Source organism: Plectropomus leopardus, chromosome 14 (genome assembly GCF_026936395.1).
Source record: "Plectropomus leopardus strain MGB_pleo_1.0 chromosome 14, ASM2693639v1, whole genome shotgun sequence".
Classification (NCBI taxonomy): Eukaryota; Metazoa; Chordata; class Actinopteri; order Perciformes; family Serranidae; genus Plectropomus; species Plectropomus leopardus.
In genome coordinates, this window is record NC_142189.1 from 29,648,969 (window position 1) to 29,669,664 (window position 20,696).

Below are 20,696 nucleotides of genomic sequence, written 5' to 3' on the forward strand. Positions count from 1 at the left end.
TTTTGTCAGTGACAAATTAACAAAATGACAATGTGAAAACAATATGACAATGTTAAAGGAGTTGCTTGTAAATAAACCTCAAACAAATTATTACTTGAGTCTGTCATAAGCCGCTGTTTTTAACAAAAACGCTGACTGCTCAGCTCCAAGCAGCAGACAGAGTCAGAGACTTGTAAAATGTGTTTGCTGGAAAAGCATGAACACACTTTGTAAAGTCAGTGAACTTTGTAAACTCTTTCACACAGGCCTCCAGTTAGTGTGTTAAGGTGAACGCACACACAGGCGCACACCTCAAGGGTTAAGTGAGGTTAAAATCAGTATTAAAGTTTTTCCCCCATCATGCACCAACACAGACTAAAGATCAAGTAAACCCATCAGACATTAGCTTTAAAGCCATATCCTGAATAAAGCAACTGACCTGAGGGAACATTGACATTCTCAGCACTGACAGTAGGATCCTGTAATAATTGATCACTCTGAGCAGATAATATTATGTCAGTCATCAGTCAGCGCTCTCCTCTGTCTGCAGAAATGTAGTTAACAGAAGAAGATTTTCGAGTTCTGCCGGTAAATGACATTATTTGGGAGAACTTGGAGCTGGCTGTGGGTTTTGAGAATTGATGGCACTGCCTCTCTGTCTCTGTCCTCTGTCCTCAGGCTACTCTCCCACCATCAAAGGCCAGCTGCTTCACGTGGACACCACCAGCAGCATGCAGTACAGGACGCTCCTGGAGGCTGAGATGCTGGCTGTAAGTACAGTCACACAACAAGCTTTTCAGATGACTTTTTGGACAGAAATTTGAGAAGTTGTTGCTTTTTAATGTACTTAAAATGTATAGGAAAGTTTACTGTATGAAAGCAACATTGCTTTTCGTGTGCTGATTTGAGATGCCTTTCACAAGTATTTATACCTTTGACCCCTGAGCAAATTTTGCAAATTCTTTTAAAAACATGTAAAAAAAAAAAAAACAGTGAGCAACTTGGTAAAAAATGTTCCAATAATTGCAAGAGTTTGTTGCCATAATTATATATTTTAAATAATGTTGCAGAAAATTGTTATAATTTTTAAGCACTTTTTGGGTCATTTCTTTCTCTTTTTTTTGCTAATATTCAGGTAATTTTCTTAATTTATTTATTTTTTTTTTAGTAATTTTTGTAAATTTTTAGGTAATTTCTTTCTCTTTTTTTTGCTAATATTCAGGTAATTTCCTTTTTTTTTTTTTTTTTTTTTAGTAAATTTTTTAAATGTATGTAAGTTTCTTTTTTCCTTCTTTCTGTTTTTGAAAGAATGCAAACAAGTCCATTTGCTCAGCAAGTACAATATCACAGGTATACACACTGTAAAAAGTAAGTGGTCTACTATTAGTGACGTGATGTCCTGCCTCCACCTTTATTTCAGTTTCATGTGATAGCCAGCTACCCTCGGGTCTGGAACATGCCTCAGTTCTGGCAGTGTGAGATTGAGGTGTACAAGGCCACCTACCACTTCATCTACGCTCAGAAAAACTTCTTCACAGGTGAGTCCTCCAGCTAACAAAACAGTTCAGATCATTAGCATTCAGCGCTTAGCATTTTAATAGTGAAATGTGTAAACATTAACCACAAGAATTGTATTTTAATGATGTTCCTTCCTTTTTTTCAGATTTGATCCAGGACTGGGCAAGTGACAGTGCCCCGGACATCTACTCGTTTGTGCCCTATTCCTGGAAGTTCAAGGTCCTTTTCCACCAGTTCGAGATGATCTGGGCGGCAAACCAGCACAACTGGATCGACTGTTCCACCAAACAGCAGGAGAATGGTGAGAAGGATTGATTGCTTTTTAGCAATTAATCTGTGTTGCAAGCAAGCTAGCTTTGGCTAACACTAGAAAAAAAACAACAAAAAACAAACAAACCTGTAATATTACCATATATTTCAGTTGTCACTGTTTTTTTGACAATAGTAGACACCATTTCTAAGCTAATGTTAGTGTTGTTTCACGCTGTTGGCAGACAGGAGGGTGCATGATGTGAAAATATGTCTTCAGTCTTTTACTTAAAAATAAGGTCTCAGGCTATTAACTGAGAATTTTGGGGAAGGCTTCAGTTTTTTTGTGATCTCGAACTATTCACCCATTTGCAACACAAAATGATTAAGTCATGTTGAAAGTTGCACACAGCACCATTAATATTTTTAATCAAGAAGTATTTTTATCATGACCAAATGTTAAGTGCAAATGAAAGAGGCATCTCATGAAAATAGTACTTCATAATTGTCTTTCTTTGATATTTTTTTTATGCCAGATAATTACTTTATGCTGTCATCAAATTAAAGGTGCAATAAATCAGGCAGAAATGGTACTCTATTAAAGCAAAAGAAATTCAACGTTTGTTCAGTCAGATGCTTAATTTTCGGTGTCAGAAGCTCTTAATATCTCCAACAGATTTCTGTAACAATGTGCAAACATGTTGAGTCAGACCGCAAAGCACTGCCTCATTAAAGACACATATGGACAGATAATCCTCTCCATATGTGTAAAGACAAGCATATGAAGAAAGTGGCAGAGATTAATTAAAATACAGACCCAAATCAAACACATTATGTGTTAATGTCTTTTTTCCACAAAAGGAAAACACAACATAATTCTACACAAATGAATGATTTTTGTACACAATTTGTGTTCCCCCCAAATGAAATTACATAAACTATCATCATCAGTTGACAGTTGATCAGGTATAAAATCCTTTATGATAACATAATTGTGTGATGCATTTTAACAGTGTTACATATAGACCTACTATTGCATACGTGTTTAGCATTAGCACTAAACAGCTTAAACAGCTTAAACACTGGCAGCTGACTTTGTCTGTATTAAGTCATGATATATTTTATATACAGGATATACTCCACTGAATCCCCGAGCAGGACAGACTAATCAATTGCATTATTGATCTCCTATAGTGTACCTGGCAGCATGCGGCGAGACGCTCAACATCGACTTCACTTTGCCTTTCAACGAGTTTGTTCCAACCACCTGCCATACCCGCTTCAGCTTAAAGGTGAGCTGTGCTTTAAGACAATGTGATTTGTTTCAAAAACAGCTGTCAGTTTTTTAATTTGAGTGTTAGAGTAAAGATTTTTCTGCCTGGAAAATGTTTCTACAGATCTATGACACATGCACATTAGAGCTGGGACAGTATCTACTGACTTGATATGTATTGTGAGTTTTAGGTCTATTCATTCAATTTTATATTATGATTTAAGATTTTTTAAACACTTTTGAACACTAGACCATGGGAAAAAGTTTAATCATAACTTTTAGAGACTGTAACTGTATATTATGAAGCATATTTAGAAAGAAAGGCGCATCACTTGTCACTCTTTCTTTCTTTTTTTCATTTCTGCAGTGTCATATACTGCACTGAAAAAAAAGACTTACAGTACATGATTATAAATTACGTTGCCAAATGTCTTCTTATTTTAGCTACACTTGTATATTTTTATATGGTTTGTTTGGAAAGCAGTTATTTACTAATAGTAGCGGAATAAAAAGTACAATATTTCCCTCCGAAGTGTTGTGAAGTAGAAGTAGAAAGTAGCATGAGATTAAGATATTGAGGTAATGTAAATGTTCCTCAGATTTGTACTGAAGTACAGTACTTGAGGACATGTACTTAGTTACATTCTAGAGGGATGCACAGTAACTGAAATTACACTAATTAGAGATAATGCACCAAGCATGGTAGTACTAGTTTCTTTCGCTCTGAAATATAATAATCCAGTCATTATAATAACTCTAAAACATGATCTAAGTTTGATTAAAAGATACGCAGTTTCAAAAAGTTCCTCAAATGTACAGTTTTTTTCCCCTGCACTGGGCAACAGTTTGTGGACTGTGAAAATAAGATATTTTTCTCTTATCTTGGTAAGAGTGCTCTGGACCACTTGTAAAATTTTCTCAAGGAGAAAAGCAAAAATAAGAAAACATGGGTGCATCCAAAAATCACTGGGTACTAACAAAATAAGAACAAATCCTGGATATGAGCAAAAATAAGAGAACATTTGTTCTTAAAGTGTGTCTTGCATGAGGCCCAATGTTGTGATGACTATCATATATGTCTGTCTATTTTATCCCTGTGTTCTGTTTCTCTTCACGTATGCCAGTTAGCTGAAATTCTGTTCGAATAAAGTTTAAATCTGATATATTTGAAAAAAAATATATATATTATGGGTCCTTGAAAAGTTTTGCAAAACATTAGAGATTTTGTCCTTGAAAATGTTTAGTAATCCTTTACTGTGGTGATGATATGAGTACTTCAACACCATCTATGAACATTTGTGGCTATATGTGCTTTGTCCCTCTCAGGCAGAGGACACAGACATGCGTCTGTCCCTGCCAGAGTGCCACCCGAGCCGTTATCCCCTCCTCACCCTGGCCAAAGATTACCAGAACGTCAAGCTGCCCCCAGACATGTTCATGCCCGGGGAGACCCAGGGAGCTCCTCCTCCCAAACCCACCAAGTCCCGCTGGAGGAACATCACCCACGCAGAGTGAGTTCAACCTGGGAATCTTTTCTCTCTCTCTGGTTGTGGGCAAAGAAATGAGCTTGTTAGCAAAGAGCAGAATGACTCATCATAGTAACGCCGACTCACATCAATGCTTGGGCAGAAAGGAAATGTTGCTGAGGTAGTAGGCGGTGATTTTAAGTAAATGGAGCGCTAACCTTTGCTTTTTTATGCTTTGCTTGGTTCAATAGTTGCTGCCTCGCTCGATTTTAAGTGAAATGCAATAGCCTGTTTAATACGCCTTTTTTTTGTGTCCATTATTTGAGATAAAGGCAAGACGCAGAAGCTCTGCCTTTTCTTAGAGCTTCCACCAGTGATGTTATACCAGTCTTTTTCCATTTAGACCCTCTATTATGTGTTTAATTGTTCTACATTCATCTTAGTCTGCATTTCTCTTGGAAAATGTTGCAAAGCACGTCCTGTTTCCAGCACTGTAAAGGTCAGTGAAAGGTCACAGAGGAGCTGAACAGCGTTTGCTACATGGGCAGAGCATGACCTGCGCACTGTGTACATGATAACTCAACATTCAGATCATTTATAATGTATAGCTCAGATCCAGACTCTACTGATGCAGCACTGTGAGAGACCCACTTACCCCCCGGGAGCTTACGATCGAATTCTGTCTGGACCGGTGCACTCTGTGCTGCAGAGAAATCACAAGCGTGACCCATTTGCTGTCTCTTGCCTCCTCTACTGTATGTCCTTGAGTCGAACGGTTCATAAAGCGAATGATGTACTGGAAAATCCACTTGAAGTGATGATAAACTCCGCATTATGACTGTACTGAGTGTGCGTTTTTTCTGTTTCTCTTCCTTACATCAGAGCTGGCTGGGTGGATTGCTGGAGTGTGCCCAACTTCTTGCTCATCATCGACTACACCTGGCATCCCATTTATCCCCAGAAGGCCGATGAGCAACTCAAACAGTCGCGTAAGCTCACTGTTGTTTTTATAAAGACCACATTTATAATGCATTGTAAAGGCATTCATAGTGAATTGTAATGTATTCATTATGCTTATGACAACACTCATAAATAAAATAGTGCTTACTGTTGCACTATATTATTCCTAAAACATTATAGATGTGACTTATATTCAAAGTATGCCATTGTATGGTGGGCATTTATCACTTATGATGGGACATAGATTCTTATAAATGCTTGAAAATGATAACACTTTACTTAACACCAACAATGAAACATTATGATCATGCCCGGGTCCATCACAGGAAAGGCATGTCAACAACAGAACAGATCTTGGCACAACACTGGCAAATTAACCTGAAAGCTCAAGTGCAAAACAGACTTGTCTGTACAGAGAGCAGAGTTAGCATTAGCATAGTAAAGGTGAAAGCAAATATAGCAGAGTGTGTGGTTTTTGGATGTATATTGGACCCTGGAGCGTCCTTCCACTTTCTACCAAAAACCCCACTGTAGCAGATATCATTGTATATTTCACAACCACTACCACTGTGTCAGCCTACAAGCTAACAAACAACATTTATGAAACACATGTTATTATAGCGCTCCTAATTGTCCAAAAAAGTCCAGCACCAAAAATCTGTTCGTTACAGCGGATGATTTAGTTGTGGCCAAATATATGAAAATGTGTGGTAAAACCTGCGTACTTTAAACGTGTCTGGAGGGGGACTTTAAAGTCTTTTCTCAGCCCCCTCACTCATGTCTTTCTGAGCTGTTTTACATAATGTTGGCTAACTGATGTGTGTCTGAAGTGTCTGAGATGGAAGAATCCATGCTGTCAGCTCTGCGTCCCCCGGAGCACGCCTCAGTGCACCACAACGCTCCGCCACGCTACACCTCCACATCCGCTTCAGCTGCCCACAGCCGGATGCCCACCGACCCCTCAGAGCTCCCCCCTGACAGACTCCACGTGGAGATGGAAATGTCTCCAGACTCTCAGATCATCCTCTACGGGCCTTTGCTCCGAGCACTGATCTCCATCAAGGTACGCAAATCCCCCAGTCAGGCAACAAAAAACAAAATTCTACATTTTGGTGACACTTTTTGTATCAGTTCAATGTAACAATGTGTCAGATTTGGGGCAGTAATGAAAGAACTAAGAAAGAATTAGTTAAATGTAGAATGAGGTGTCCACAATTTATGACTCAGCCTTCTTCCTATTGTCCGTCTTCCCCACAGGAGAATTATTTTGGTGAGGACGACATGTACACAGACTTTGAGGAGGCAGTGTCCAGCCCCGTGCTGTCCACCTCCACCTCTTCAGGTCTGGGCTGGTCTCCTCTGGGAATGGAGGACAGCGAACAGAAGGAAGGCTCAAACATCCATCCCCTGGACCTGCGCCCCTGGGACATCACCGTGCTCATCAACCTCTACAAAGTCCACGGCCGACTGCCAATGGTAAAACTGAACGCTGCCAAACAGCTCAGTGAAAAGGTTTGGTGAGAGTGAGAGTGAGATCAGTGTCGAATATAACAAATGGGATACGATCAAAGATTATGAAAGTACTCCATCACTACTCTGTGAGATAAAAATGATGGAAATGTGCACGTGAGACACAAAGAAAAAGACATATGTGTAATATAAATGTCATGTATAGGAAAATGAAAAATCTAAAGATATTGAAAGCAATTTATAAAAGAGAGCATATTAGAAAAAAAAAAGAAATTGAAGTCCACTTTACTTACTTTTATTTCTTGCCTGACTCACAAGGAATTCTTTTTTGGTTTTCAACCTGCCAGTGATGCTTTGAGACTTGATGTGTGTTTATGTTTTCAAAAACAACTTGATGCATGAGTCCACATGTTTTCCTCATTTCTCGCCGCCTCCAGCACTGCAGCAGCGAGGGTCCCGAAGGTCCGTCCGGCTTCTTGGAGCGGCTGTGTTTTGAGATGAAGAAGGGTTACAAGGAGACGATGCTTCAGCTGCTCCTGTCTCCCATTCACATCTTCATCAGTGACAACTACCAGGTCAGAAAAACACAACGTCCACATGTGCCTGCTGTGACGGGCTGCTTTTTTAGGCTCCATGTAGTGTCTACTGTCTAGATTTAAATGACATCAATTTTTATTTATTTATTTGTTGAAATACATGCATGTCCATTTGTATGATTCTGTGTGACCTCTCTAAATTCAGAGGTGTTTACGGGGCCGTGAACGCAGCACAAGCGGAGCTCTTTATGAGTTCTTCTTTTTTCTCAGCAGCTGTTTGTGGATTATTGATCTGTTGATCCATTCATAGCCGATCAGATCAGATCTATGGAGGAGCAGCTGCTGCGACTGAATGCAAACTTCAGAATGATCAGTCAACACTTTAGAACCCAAGCAAATGAGTTTGATTTCTTTCAAAAACGTGGAACAGGCAATGAGCAACTTAACAAGATATGGCCCAAAAATTAGCAAAAGAATTAGTAAAACATTTAAAAGAAAATCACCCGAAAAGAAGTATAAAAAAAAGTGAAAAACAAAAATACACAGAAAAAAAACTGAATAAAATGTGTTCATTTTTTTCTGTAACAATTTTAAATATAAATATTGTCATATTGTAAATATAGTTTTTGGGACATTTTCCCTATTTTTTTGATAATTCTCTAATAATCCTCCTTTAATAATCCTTTTGTTGTTCGTTTCACTAGTTTCCAGGTGGTCATTGCCTATTTTTTCCTGTGTTTTCGAAGGAAATCAAACTAATTTGCTTAGGTTTCAAAGGGTCAAATATATTTATATATTTCAACAGCGCTTCTAAATATATGGTCCAGCTCCAAAAATAAAAAAATGTCTTTGTGGCAGCAGATTTTTTAATTGTGGCGGGCTGCCAGAAATGAATATGTGGGAAGCCCTGGCTTTGTGCCCAGAAGCACAAAAAACAAATGATGATTCTTGTGGTAAAAGTGACACAATGACCCCTACATTCATCTTTTTAATTTCAAAGGGTAAGCAAGAGAGTGTAACACAGCACAGTAATACACAGTAAACTACAGGATGTTGCACATCTCTTGTGAAAGTAATGAATAAACAAACAAACTGCTCTTTGATCTGGTAGCTGAGGAGGTGACTCAGTCCTTAGAAAATACCCTGAATAAAGCCGGCAGGTTAGAGTTACATAAAGTAAAACACGCTATTTTACCAGCCACGTCTTTGCATAAGCACCTGCATATTGTGTAACACACAGAAAAGCTTTAGCCACGCGTTGGATCCTATTTGCTGCTCAGAGTGAATATTTTTCTCTAATCCCTGACAAAGAACGTGTCCCCGTCATCTCTCTCCTCCAGTGAGATAACAAGCTCTCTTTGTGGCACGTGCATGGATATTATGGAATGGATTTCACTTAGGCTGAAGGTTGCACTGAAAAAGATTAAAATATTTGCGTGTGTATGAATTGGTTCTTTTGCCCACAGCGTCCTACAGCGGATGGTGTGTTGAGGGATGGCCACCTGAGTTTGTCTGGCCTGCAGATGAGGGCTCACGCCATGTTCTCAGCTCAGGGCCTCCCCCTGGGCAGTGACACGCTGGAGTACGCCTGGCTCATCGACATGCAGGCCGGGGGGCTCACCGGCAGGGTCACTGTGCCACAGGTGTGTGTGAGTGTGTGTGTGTGTGTGCGTGTGGGTGCGATTGGTTTACGTAAAAAAAAGAGTAATCTGAAATGTGTCCGAGATAAATGTGTGCAGCCTTAGATTCTGATTACATCACTGATCTTTAGGTCAGCTCAGTGGGAGTGTGTTCGACTGTGTTTTGCAAACCTTGCCTGTATGTACAATACAATCCAACCGTGGATTTGTGTTTGTTTTTTGTTGGGACTGTTCCAGAACGAGTCATAAATGTTTGATGGTATAGCTGGTGGCGGTCTTATATTTGGTTGTTTTCTGTTTTAAGGTTTTCCTTGTTCTTCATCCGCCCCCTCAATAACTCTGTTTATTTTACTCTTGTTTTTGTTCTGTGCATTTGCCCTAACACTAAATGTGTTTATTGATTGTTTTGAAGTCCTGATGCGTCTGTGTGTTTGTGATTATTAGGTGGCCAGTATGATCGAGTGGGGGGAGACTTTCCTCTTCCACGGGGTGTCCCGAGAGTTCCAGCTAGAACAACCTAAGCCCTCTGTCATCTGCCAGCACGGCGTGGACCGCCGCATCTGTGATGCCAAGGTACTAATGTCTATGAACAGATATTCTCATATGTATGCAGTATCTGTAGGCAACAGCACAAGATTAGGGTATTGGAAGCTTTCTTGTTTTTGTTTTTATTATGATTAGTATTAACCAATCACGTTCTAACTACAATGAAACAGTCAGAGTAAAGAGCAAAAGGGGTGGAATGCACTGTCCAAAATACAAGGTTGGAACCCATCATCTATTGTCTGACTGATTTAATTTTATATTAGAGCTTTAATTAACAATTATTTTCATTGTCGGATAATGTAGTTATTATTTTCTTGTTTAATTCATGAATTATTTGGTCTATAAAATGTTAGAGAAAATGTCAGTCTGTCTCTCCCAAACCCTGAGATGATGTCAACAAATGTCTTGTTTGTCCGCATCCCAAAGATATAGTTTACTGTTTTAGAGTAGGAATGAAACTACAGACTGGACTTTTCTTTTGTACAAAACATCACAGATTAATTAATGAACAGATTAGTTGGGGATTAATTTCATAGATGAAGACTAATAGATTAATAATTGCAGCTGTGCTTTATATTAGCTTTTTATGCTTTCACGCCAGCAATGATGGTGGCCAGAAGCATTATTTTTTCGGGTTGTCTGTCTGTCCATCTGTCCTATTTTTTTGAACGCACTATCTCAGGAACGGCTGTACAAACGTCCACGCAAGAGTGAACTGATTTGGAATTCGGTGGTCAAAGGTCACTGTGACCTTGCTTCTGTCTCATTCTTGTAAGAGGGATAACTCAGGAACACATTGAGGGAGTTTCACAAAACTTGGCGCAAATGTCCACTTTTGCCTCACAAAACATGTTTTTGGCCATAACTCAAGAATTCAAACATTAATTATTACAAAATTCCACAAAAATGACTTCTGGGATAAAATCATAAAGTGGTGACATTTTATATCCAAAAGGTCAACGTCACTGTGACATCTTAATATTCTTTAAAAACACTTATCAGGCCGTTACTCAACATCATAACTCAGGAACAGAAGGGGAGACATTTGGTCAGATTGTGAATTGGTGACATTAATCGTGCGTGTGAAGCATCCATATTTTCACTGACATGAATTTTAACTTTAACTGCAACTTGACTGGTTGCAGATTTGAAAAGGAATCTGTGTTCATATGCAGATATCTGTTTAAGAGATGAGCAGAAATGAGCAGTTCACTGAAGAGGAAGTCTTGGTCTGGGTATCCGTAGACTACACCAGATCTTCCGAAATGTCGGCTGTTGTCCCTGGAGGTTTATCATCGTCAGACCGATAACTGATGGGTTCCAAGGTACAGACGGGCAGTCAGTGGCAAAACGCTGCACCATCTGAGTCTCATTTCAAACATTTTTATTTGGTCTGCAGTAGGTGTCTAGCTTTGGTTTGAGGTAGTTAGCAGCCACATCCGTCTGAATGTCACACTGGAAGCTACTAAATTAGCTCATTATGGCTGAAGGTCTTTTTCTTGTGAGATCTGAACATTGGTCAGAAGCGTCCAGTGTGAAGGAAAATGTACAAATTACATCAGACAATAAAAGGAGCCTAGTGCGAACCTTTTGTCTAATGATGCATGACTCAGAAAGCCAACTTTTACACAGCTGGAGGAACAGCCCCCAACACAAAACCACTGATGTACTCAAACGTGCAACCATACATGGCGTACATACACAGCACCGTGATGCATGAAAGAACTTTGAGAGAAAACAAGTCGGTTTCACAAAATGTCTTGTTTGTATGCGAATACTAACAAGGATATTTTTAAAAACGGTGCCTGAGAGCCCTCATTAGTTTGTGACAGCAGAGCAGCTGTGGCTACAGGCGATGTGGCGGTGTGTTAAGCACAGCCACACTAATCTCAAGTTGCTTCCTCCGAACCACTGAAAAGTTTCTTCTGCTAAATGATGGTTATTTTTCAGCTAAGCTGCCTGCCAGGTCACTGTCGCACATCAGAGGAGCTGAAGTACACCATGACCCGACTGGCCATGGATGGGGTTGACCTCTTTGTTGTGGAGCATGGCTGCGCTGCCAACATCAAGGTAATTAGCAGCAACAGTTATGCACTGTATTTTAAGTAGGGAGGTTTGTGTCCAACAGTTTAAAAGTTATAATATCAAACTTTACTGCTTTATTATGTCTACAGATAACTAAACCAGTGTTAAATTTTTTGTTGAGTTTTGCACCCACTTCATTCCAAATGTTTCTAACAGTGTTTAAACCCAGAGAAAGCCTTTATTTTAATTAAAAAGACAGTGTCATTGTTGCCTTTGCACGTGTCAGGGTTGAAGCTGGCATAAATTAAATAAATTTTATCTGTTTTTAAACAATATTTTTATGACACTCTTTTTCAAACTAGGCTGTTTTCAACTAAACGTTTTAACTAGATGAGGGATATTAGTCATCAGATGTCTTGATCTGAAGTTATCACAGAAAAAAGCTGAGCAAATGTTAGCAGCAGCTCAACTCCAGTCCCTGCCGCACCAAGCATTGTTGTTGAAACATGAATATGTAACGTGAAGCTGCTTTATTTAGTGTTTATACTGGATTTAGTGACCTGGTCAGTTTGATTTGGAGAGGAGGAGACTTGTTCATGTAATTCGGTTCCCAGTAAAAACCTCCTGAACACTGAATAAATCCTAACCAGGAGAATATGACTGCAGTGAAGGCATTGTCTAGGTTTTTGGTTATTCATTCCCTTTGGGATTTCACAAGACTGTTTTCGGATTGTTGCGGCCTGAAATGCCTGATTTCATGCCATCTTTTATAAATGAAAAAAAGGGATGCAAGTTGTTAATAGGCTCTTTTTTTACAGTGAAATTGCAGGAAGAAATTGCAAAAACAGTTGTGATCTGTTAGGGATTTTAAGCTTATTATTACGAGCAGGAGGTGCTGTGGTTTCATGCAGCTGAAGGACCTAGCAGCAGAAAATTACACATTAAAATCAGTGTCAGTTTGCGAATCTGCTGTTTGATTTCTGCTACATGTAAAGATCTCTCTTTTTTTCATCCCCCTCAGACGGCTAACGTTCGTGTAGCCAACTGCAACCTGCACAACCAGGCAGTGGGAGAAGGCATCAGCGCCATGGTGCAGGACGTAAACATCCGGCAGTACATCGAGCAGCAGCAGCACAGCGAGGCGACCAGATTGCAGCCAGCTGGACAGGGTCAAGGTCCGGGTCAGCCGTTAGGTCTGGGTCAGCCCCCTCTGCTGCGACGCTCTGTCTGGCTGGAGGCGGGTTCAGTCAACCTGAACCTCATCACAGCAGACATTGCCCTAGCCGCTGACCACCCAGCCAAATGTGAGGTCCAGAGGCAATTTCTGGAGCTACACGATGCTCAGACCAAAAGGTAGAAACACACAGTGTCATGTGTTATTTACTTTTACAAACAATTCTCACATTATGTGAGTGTGTAGGGGGGGGCACCTTCATGATTCCCTTAGCTACCCCAGAGCAGTTTTTCAGCTTTGCTTATATCATTTGCCACTATAGTTCACCTTTAGTTCATTTGAAATTAGTTGAATCAGGGGACACTGGTAATATTAAAACACTGTTTACAAGAAAACCTTCTTTTCAGTGTATGACTCATTGCTGGATCACACCTCTGTATAATGACTCACTGCGACAGTCATAAGATGTTCAGCTCTTGATGTAAAGCAGGGCTATTTAAACAAAACAAGATGAGTCATTATCTGTCATGTACAGCGATCCGGCTCATGATATGTGATAATCAGTTGGCCAACTACTGTGATAATGAATTCAACATAACTCAAGACCTCATAAAAGGTCTGCAGGGAGCCATTATCAGTACAGATGTTCTGTTCCCAGCTTGTAATTGGACGTTATGTTTCTTATTACGGAAGCTAAACGCACTATGTGTGGAATGTGAGAAATGGTAAAGTATGAATATGCATTTATGATTCTATGAATGCAGCTGGACCAAGGTGTGGAAACGCAGTGGGTAAAATCTGTATTTTTCAACTTGAACCCTATTTATTCCAAATTTTGTGTCTGAAGGCTGTGACACACCAAGTGAACATGACGCTATTTAGCAAGTTAGCACATAACACAATAGGAAACAACACTGAAAGAACAAAGTATGTTACTTCGCGACAGTGAACAACAACAAAACTCATCAGAAATGTTTCTGTTAAGCGCTCAGTGGTTCAAGAAAAACAGTCTTACCTCATATAACAAGTTTGCTTCGACCTCCCTCCCTCTCGAATTTAGCTGTTTGTTTACATTTTTCACTTCTGTTTCTCCTCTTATGTGCTGAGCTGAGTGGCCAGTCAGAGTTCACGAGTTTTCATTCAGGGACGGGCTCCACGGCCGCCAATTTAGCATATAAATTGGCGGCCGTGGAGCCCATCCCTGAATGAAAAAAAGCAGACGAGGGCGAACAGCATGGCGCACACTGCGGTGACAAGAGCGCGGGGGCTCGATATCGACCCAACGTGGGCAGACATCCGACCATCAAATTGGTGTGTCATGCCTTTGAGTGACCACTGGGAACAACAATTTTTGAAATTTGTCCAGTATTGAGAGAGAACGCCGCAGTGGCGAACAGACTGACTGCAACAGACTGCAATGTCGCCACTTTGAGCATGTTGGTACCTTTAAAATACGTCCACTTAAAGTGCTTGTCACCGTTCAGACAATCACCAACTCTGGTTTGGTTAAAAAAAAAATGTACCCAGTTACATATGAAGTTATACTGTCTCTATTCTTGCTAAAATGACTGTTTTTTTAAACGGAGTCTGGTCTGTTTGTCGATAGAGATTTTGGGTCTGTTTCTGGTTAAGCAAAAAGGATCTTACTCCGAACAGAAAGGTCTATCTCTGTAAGGATCCTTTCCATAATGTTGTCAGACACTAGGAATGATGATCTAAAGCCCTTAAGTTGCAAAAACAAACACTTTCAGTCAAAATAAATTAATGGTCTGCAAATGTTGCAAATGGTAACAACAATGCACCTGTTTTGTAGCTGCTGGCTGCAGCACTCTCGCTCAATACAGGACCAGTTCCACATGTACCCATGTGATTTAGGCATTAAAACATGGGAACTGCTCCTGTGACAGTTGTCTAGTGCTACTCTGATTGGCCGGCACCTGACATCAGCCTTAGTATATCTGTGAGCTGCCACTTTTCACATGTCCTGATGAAGACTTTGTGCTGAAGCACGTAGGCATCAAGCCCATTTATTACAGGCTTTTTTAACTTATGTAAAACAGTGTGCCTTGGAATTTTTTGGTTTTGACGTATTTACAACAGAAAAATCTAATCTAACCTCTCCCTCTTTTTGTGGTGAAATGGGGTCAAGGTTGAAAAAATATCAAGGTTAGTCTTCAAAAGAAGAAGGATGTAATGACTCCCTGATGTTGACTGAGAAATGGAGACAAATGCAACACTGGACAGAATAATATCAACATACAGCAGCATCACTCATTCCTTTAAACCATCTCCCCATATACTCTCTCCTTCCCAGACTCTGGTTCCTGTGGCCGGAAGAAGCCGGCATCCGGAACAAGCGCAGCAGGAACCGCTGCGGCTGCCTCGGAGGCTGCAGGTTCTTTGGAGGCACCAACATGGGCCTGGACTTCTTTAAGCTTGAAGAGCTGACGCCGTCATCCTCGTCCGCGTTCTCCTCTTCCAGCACCGAGTCGGACATGTCTTACGGACAGTCTCTGCTGCAGCCGGGGGAGTGGATTATTACTAAGGAAACTCCCAAAGTGGATGGTATGCATTTGTAAAGATTTAATATGGATTTCCTGATATTCCCACGAGTTGCCTGAGGGCTTTTTGTGTGGGTCCCCGAGCAAAATTAAGAACCGTTAAATTCCACAATGTTAAATTAATTCCTAAGACAACAGCTAATCTTCACATACAGGGACCACTAGTCGTCTTACTGCAGGGCTTTATCTAGGGGGTGATTAAATGGGGATTTTTGATAATAAATTTAGTCTTTTATGATTATCTTATCTGCCCAATAAATAATCTTGGAATTTAGCACGAACAGCTCCCTTTGGAAAAAAAATGTGTGCATAGAGCGCAATGTACTGAATGTACTGATTAGTGGATTAGGTGCCACGATAACAGTTTAACTCAATGACTTTAACGATAGTGTGAGCAGGTGAGGCGTGTTATGTTTCTGCAGGGCTCCAGACCGCGATTATTTAGTCTTATTTCATATCCTCACGATTGATGGCGCCACTGTAACAGTTTAACTTTCTGTTGACTGCTAACATCTGAGAAACATCAGCACTTCAGACCCAAGACGCTTTGATTTATTTAATAATAACAACACTTCATTTAACTTTTTAACAATTTTATTTAACTTTGTTATAACAGCGCTGTGTTAACTTTTTTATAACAGTACTTTATTTTACTTTATTATAGCTACTTTATTTAACTTTATTATAACAATATTTTGTTAACGTTCTTACAACAGCACTTTTTTAAACTCTATTATAAGAGTACTTTATTAACTTACTAATAATGGTTACTTTATTAAACTAATAATAAGAGTGCTTTATTTAACTTAATCATAATGTACTTTATTTAATTAATAATAATGGTACTTTGTCTAACTTACTACTTACTAAAAAGTTAAGTTAATAATACAATTTCTTTATTACACTTTTTATAACAACACATTTCACTTAATTATGACAGTATTTCATTCAACTTTTTTATAACAGTACTTTACTTAACTTAATTATAAAGTAGTACTTTATTTAACTTAATTATGACAGTACTTTATCTTCATTATTACAGTATTTTATACTAACTTTTTTGTAACAGTACTTTATAAGTGTATTGTATATGTAGTTTATTTAATAATTTTGTGTATAAGTAGTCTCCAGCAGATTAGAAGAGAGTTCAAAATATCAAGATATTTGTTTTGTATTGCCATATAGCTTAAAAGTATCAGTATTATTTATAAGCCATATTGCCCAGCTCTTATACTGAAACAGAAAACAAAATGTTTCAGCAGTTACTAAAATAAATATGTGTTTTCTCAGGGAGAGTAGTCGGACTGAAGACGGACACGCACTCGCCCTGCCTGCCCCCTGAGCTGCCTGAGAGGCGCGGTCAGCAGTACCTCAGTCTGCAGGTGCCCCAACGCTCCCACAGCTCTGCCTCCTCCTCTGAAGAAAATAGTTCCTCTAGTGCCGCGCTGCCCCTGCTGGCCGGAGAGAGGGACACTCCATCGCCGAGCACAGAGGAACGCATGTTCCCCATGAACGGCAAAAGCCCTGCAGAGTGAGTAGCATCAGCATCATGTACAGTTGGAACCTGTAGCAGCATTTTCAGCCTGCCTGTAGTTACTCTTTAAATACTTTGAATGTCCTTACAAAGTCAATGATGCCCTCCAAATGTTATTCTTTTCTCTTTCTGCGCAGCACGCTTGGAGAGGTCCCAGAGGTCTCGCCAGTCTCACCCAACAGCTCCCAGGACCGCTCCTCAGTGCGCTCACCCCTCTGCTCTCCTCTCAAGCGCCAGTCCTCTGTCCACTCAGGCCGACTGGGCAGCACCAAGAGCCTGTCTGCGGCCGTCTTCACAGACAAGCCTCCCCCAGTCCTGTCCGGAGGCGTCCAGTTCAGCAGCGAGGTTTCCCGCAGCGATGAAAACGTCCTGGATTCGCCACGTCAGCGCAGGAGCTACGGCTCCTTCCCCTTCACGCCTTCAGCAGACTCCAACACGTTCCATCAGTACCGCTCCGCAGACTCCAGCATGTCCGTGGCCGACAGCGAGGCCTACTTCTCCGCCGCTGAGGATTTTGAGCCAATTAGCAGCGCCGACGAGGGTCCGGGGACGTACCCGGGTCGCAAGAAGAAGAGGAGGCAGCAGATGCAGCAGCCGCAGCAGCCCCCGTATCACATGGAGAACTACAGGTCAGCCTGAATGATAATGTAGTCTGGAAAATGGAGCGTGTAATATTCTGCGAATTGAGCTTTGCTTCAGTGAAACTCCCAAAAGTTCTCAAAGTTAAAGGGTTGTGAAATTTGAGAGGTGGATGGTCAGATCAAGTACAAAGCTAAGCTGAGGATTAAGGTGATGGTAAAATGGAGACAGCTCACACTAACATCAAAGAGTCTCTCATTTCTCAGCTGTAAGAGCAGGTGACTTAATGACCTGTCGAGCCAGGCCTGACTCCACCAGATTGCTTCAAATGGTACTCTTTTAAATAATGCTAACGGGGTCATTCTGAAGGACTTATGATTTACATCTTGTGATTTTGATGAATGCAAGAGTTCGAGTTCGTTTTCATTCTTTTTTTTCGTCATAAAATTATATCCCTTCCCTTATAGGATGGCTAAGGCCTTTTTACATAAAGTCTGCATTTTTCTTCCTAAATCATTGCAAATTAAAAATAGATTCGACCTCGTGTTGTGTCAAATGCGTTTACACACCAACAGGAGAAAATTGAAATTTTCAGAAAAGGTTTGATTTTTCATCTCATCATCTGTGTATCCTTAGATGTACTGCCAGTCTCTGTTAGGATCAATGGGCACAGTGATTAGTATATTAGATATTATTATGTGTTATTTATTTTTTTTTATTTTACAAACACATTTACTTTTTTATTCATTCATTTAGCCTTTACTTAATTGCTTAATATTCAATCTATTGATTTAAGAATTTAAATAAAGCAGTATAGTTTATTTTGCCTTCATGGTATCATGGTAGCTGGAGTTGGAAATAAATGATATTGAAACCTTTCACTTTTTGACGAAAGAAAGACTGATATGTTTGAGGTTCAGTTAAGATCTTAAACAGCATGTCCTTGGAAACCATTGCAGATTGGAATGAAAAAAAAAAACTGGCAGCAAACAACTGCATCAAATCATTTCTGAGGATGTTTTTGCAGTGATTGTGAAATGGCTTTATGGCACAATATGCAGGAATACATTAACTGTTATGACACTTTATATGTTTAATAACCAACAGGTTTTACATTTCATTGTGCTTAGCAACTTGCCCCCTGAGCTGAACACGTTGCAGCTTTCATTTATTACTTTGATTCGATCATTCGGGGATGAATGTGAAGCCGACAACCTACAAGAAGGGTTGTAGCAAATGAGATGTTTGATCCATGGGCAGCCACTTACTGCTGGTGTGTTTTGCAAATTGGATTTCAGTCCTGCACTGCAACTACCTTGTCATTTTTCTATTACCCAAAAATGTTCCCACATTGATTTCAACAAGCTTTTTGATTGATACAGCCGCCACACAAACACAAATAATCAATTCAGGCTCATGAAAGGTTTCTGGCGCAGAACTGTGGAAACATGAGGCTCGATTCAAAAGCATGAAATTGTATATAGAAAAGAGGAATTGTAGATTCTGGCTGGCACCGTTGTCACTGCAGCTATACTGCCATTAGTAAATGTATATCAAAATTATAACATCAAAACTACCATGTTTTTTTTTTTACCATAACTTTCTTGAATCACACCTTGACAAACTCATTTAATGGCCATGTGTTTATATTTTGATCTCCCTCCAGCCGGAGCTCCATCTACCACAGTGTCGAGGGACCCCTCACCTATGTTCTTAACGGGGAGTTGATCACTGAGCCCCGCCCTCTGCCCATGCCCCCGCTGCTGCCCCCGCTGCCGCCTCAACCCCTGCCCAGCCACACGTCCCAGGCGTCCTTCGTCTCAGCCCTGGCCATGGAGGAGGAGAGCTCCGTGGAGGCCGAGAAGACGGCTGAACCCGGCCCTGTAACCCGCCAGCCTCACGTCATGGCGTGCTACCAGAACTACCTTGCCCACTACCAGGTAGAGTCTTAAATGTTCATATATGTGTCAGGGTCCATCAGTAATCGAAACTGATACCGCCATCTGCATTTCTAGAATGCTATTTTATTCCGTAACATGCTTTTATGAAATGTCCAATTAAAAAACACTGTTTACTTCTCCTCTGCCAGGTGTCAAACTGGTCTGTGAAGCAGCCCACCAATAAGAGGACCTCTAAGTCCTCTCTGCACCGCCCCCTAGATTTGGACACACCCACCAGCGAGGAGAGCTCCGGCTCCTTTGACCAGCTCTCTGTTCCCAGCTTTAAGGTCTCTACTATACTATACTATGTTCTGTAATGTTGTACTGTATTATGTTATATTGTGTTATATTATATTGTATTGTGCTGTACTATACTAAACTATACTACACTAACCCATAATATACTGTACTGTACCATACTAAGGGATAGTTCTCTCCAAAATCATAAGTATGTATATTCCCTCTTACCTGTAGTGCTATTTTTCAGTCCAGATAGTTTTGGTGTGAGTTGCAGAGTGTTGGAGATATCGGTTGTAGAGATGTCTGCCTTCTCCGCAATATATTAAAACTAGATGGCTTGTGGTGCTCAAAGTGCCCAAAAAATTTTAAAAAACTCAAAAGCAATGTCTCTTTAGAAATCATGAACCAATTACTCAAGATAATCCTACTGTGAGCAGTTTCATGTAGGAACTATTTTCTTGCTTCCAAATTACAGCTGACAACTGTAAGGGTGCAGAAGGAATGGTGCATCTACTCATGATCAAGGGGCTCAGCGTGCGATGTAAACATTAATGGCGTCCTCCTCGGCTGAGCTTTAATGTTAGATAGCTTAGTGGTGCTGGGTGAGCTAACTGTAGATTCACGCCTCCTTCTGCGAGAGGAGACGGTTGGCAGCTGTAGTTCTGTAGAACAAAAATAGTTCCTACATCAAAATGCTCACAACAAGGTCTGTGGAATATCTTGAGTAATTGGGTCATGATTTCTAGAAAGAGACATTGCTGTAGAGCTTTTCAAATGTATTTTTTGGGGTGCTTTGTGCACCACAAGCAGAGTGCCATCTAGTTCCATTATATTTTAGAGAAAGCAGACATCTCTGTGGCAGATCTCTCCAACACTCTGCAACTCACAGCAAAACTATTTAGCCTGATAAATGGCACTACAGGGAGGACAAAAAATATGTATTTTTGGAATGGGGATGAACCATCCCTTAAACCTGAGAATTTTGGTTTATATTGCCATTTAAAAT

At 40.4% G+C, this 20,696-nt stretch overlaps 1 protein-coding gene across 1 annotated transcript in view; it reads left to right on the forward strand.

Moving 5' to 3' along the window:
* Positions 1–20,696, forward strand: part of bltp1 (bridge-like lipid transfer protein family member 1) — a 115,094-nt gene that overhangs the window by 22,503 nt on the left and 71,895 nt on the right. Inside the window, exons 13-30 of the mRNA XM_088087779.1 lie at positions 658–749; positions 1,400–1,517; positions 1,643–1,798; positions 2,941–3,038; positions 4,346–4,530; positions 5,368–5,474; positions 6,276–6,508; positions 6,703–6,921; positions 7,353–7,490; positions 8,918–9,094; positions 9,536–9,664; positions 11,588–11,707; positions 12,684–13,015; positions 15,151–15,401; positions 16,688–16,928; positions 17,069–17,560; positions 19,177–19,450; positions 19,600–19,737. Of these exons, the coding sequence (XP_087943905.1) occupies positions 658–749; positions 1,400–1,517; positions 1,643–1,798; positions 2,941–3,038; positions 4,346–4,530; positions 5,368–5,474; positions 6,276–6,508; positions 6,703–6,921; positions 7,353–7,490; positions 8,918–9,094; positions 9,536–9,664; positions 11,588–11,707; positions 12,684–13,015; positions 15,151–15,401; positions 16,688–16,928; positions 17,069–17,560; positions 19,177–19,450; positions 19,600–19,737 (3,500 nt within the window). The remainder of the gene's footprint in view (positions 1–657; positions 750–1,399; positions 1,518–1,642; positions 1,799–2,940; positions 3,039–4,345; positions 4,531–5,367; positions 5,475–6,275; positions 6,509–6,702; positions 6,922–7,352; positions 7,491–8,917; positions 9,095–9,535; positions 9,665–11,587; positions 11,708–12,683; positions 13,016–15,150; positions 15,402–16,687; positions 16,929–17,068; positions 17,561–19,176; positions 19,451–19,599; positions 19,738–20,696) is intronic.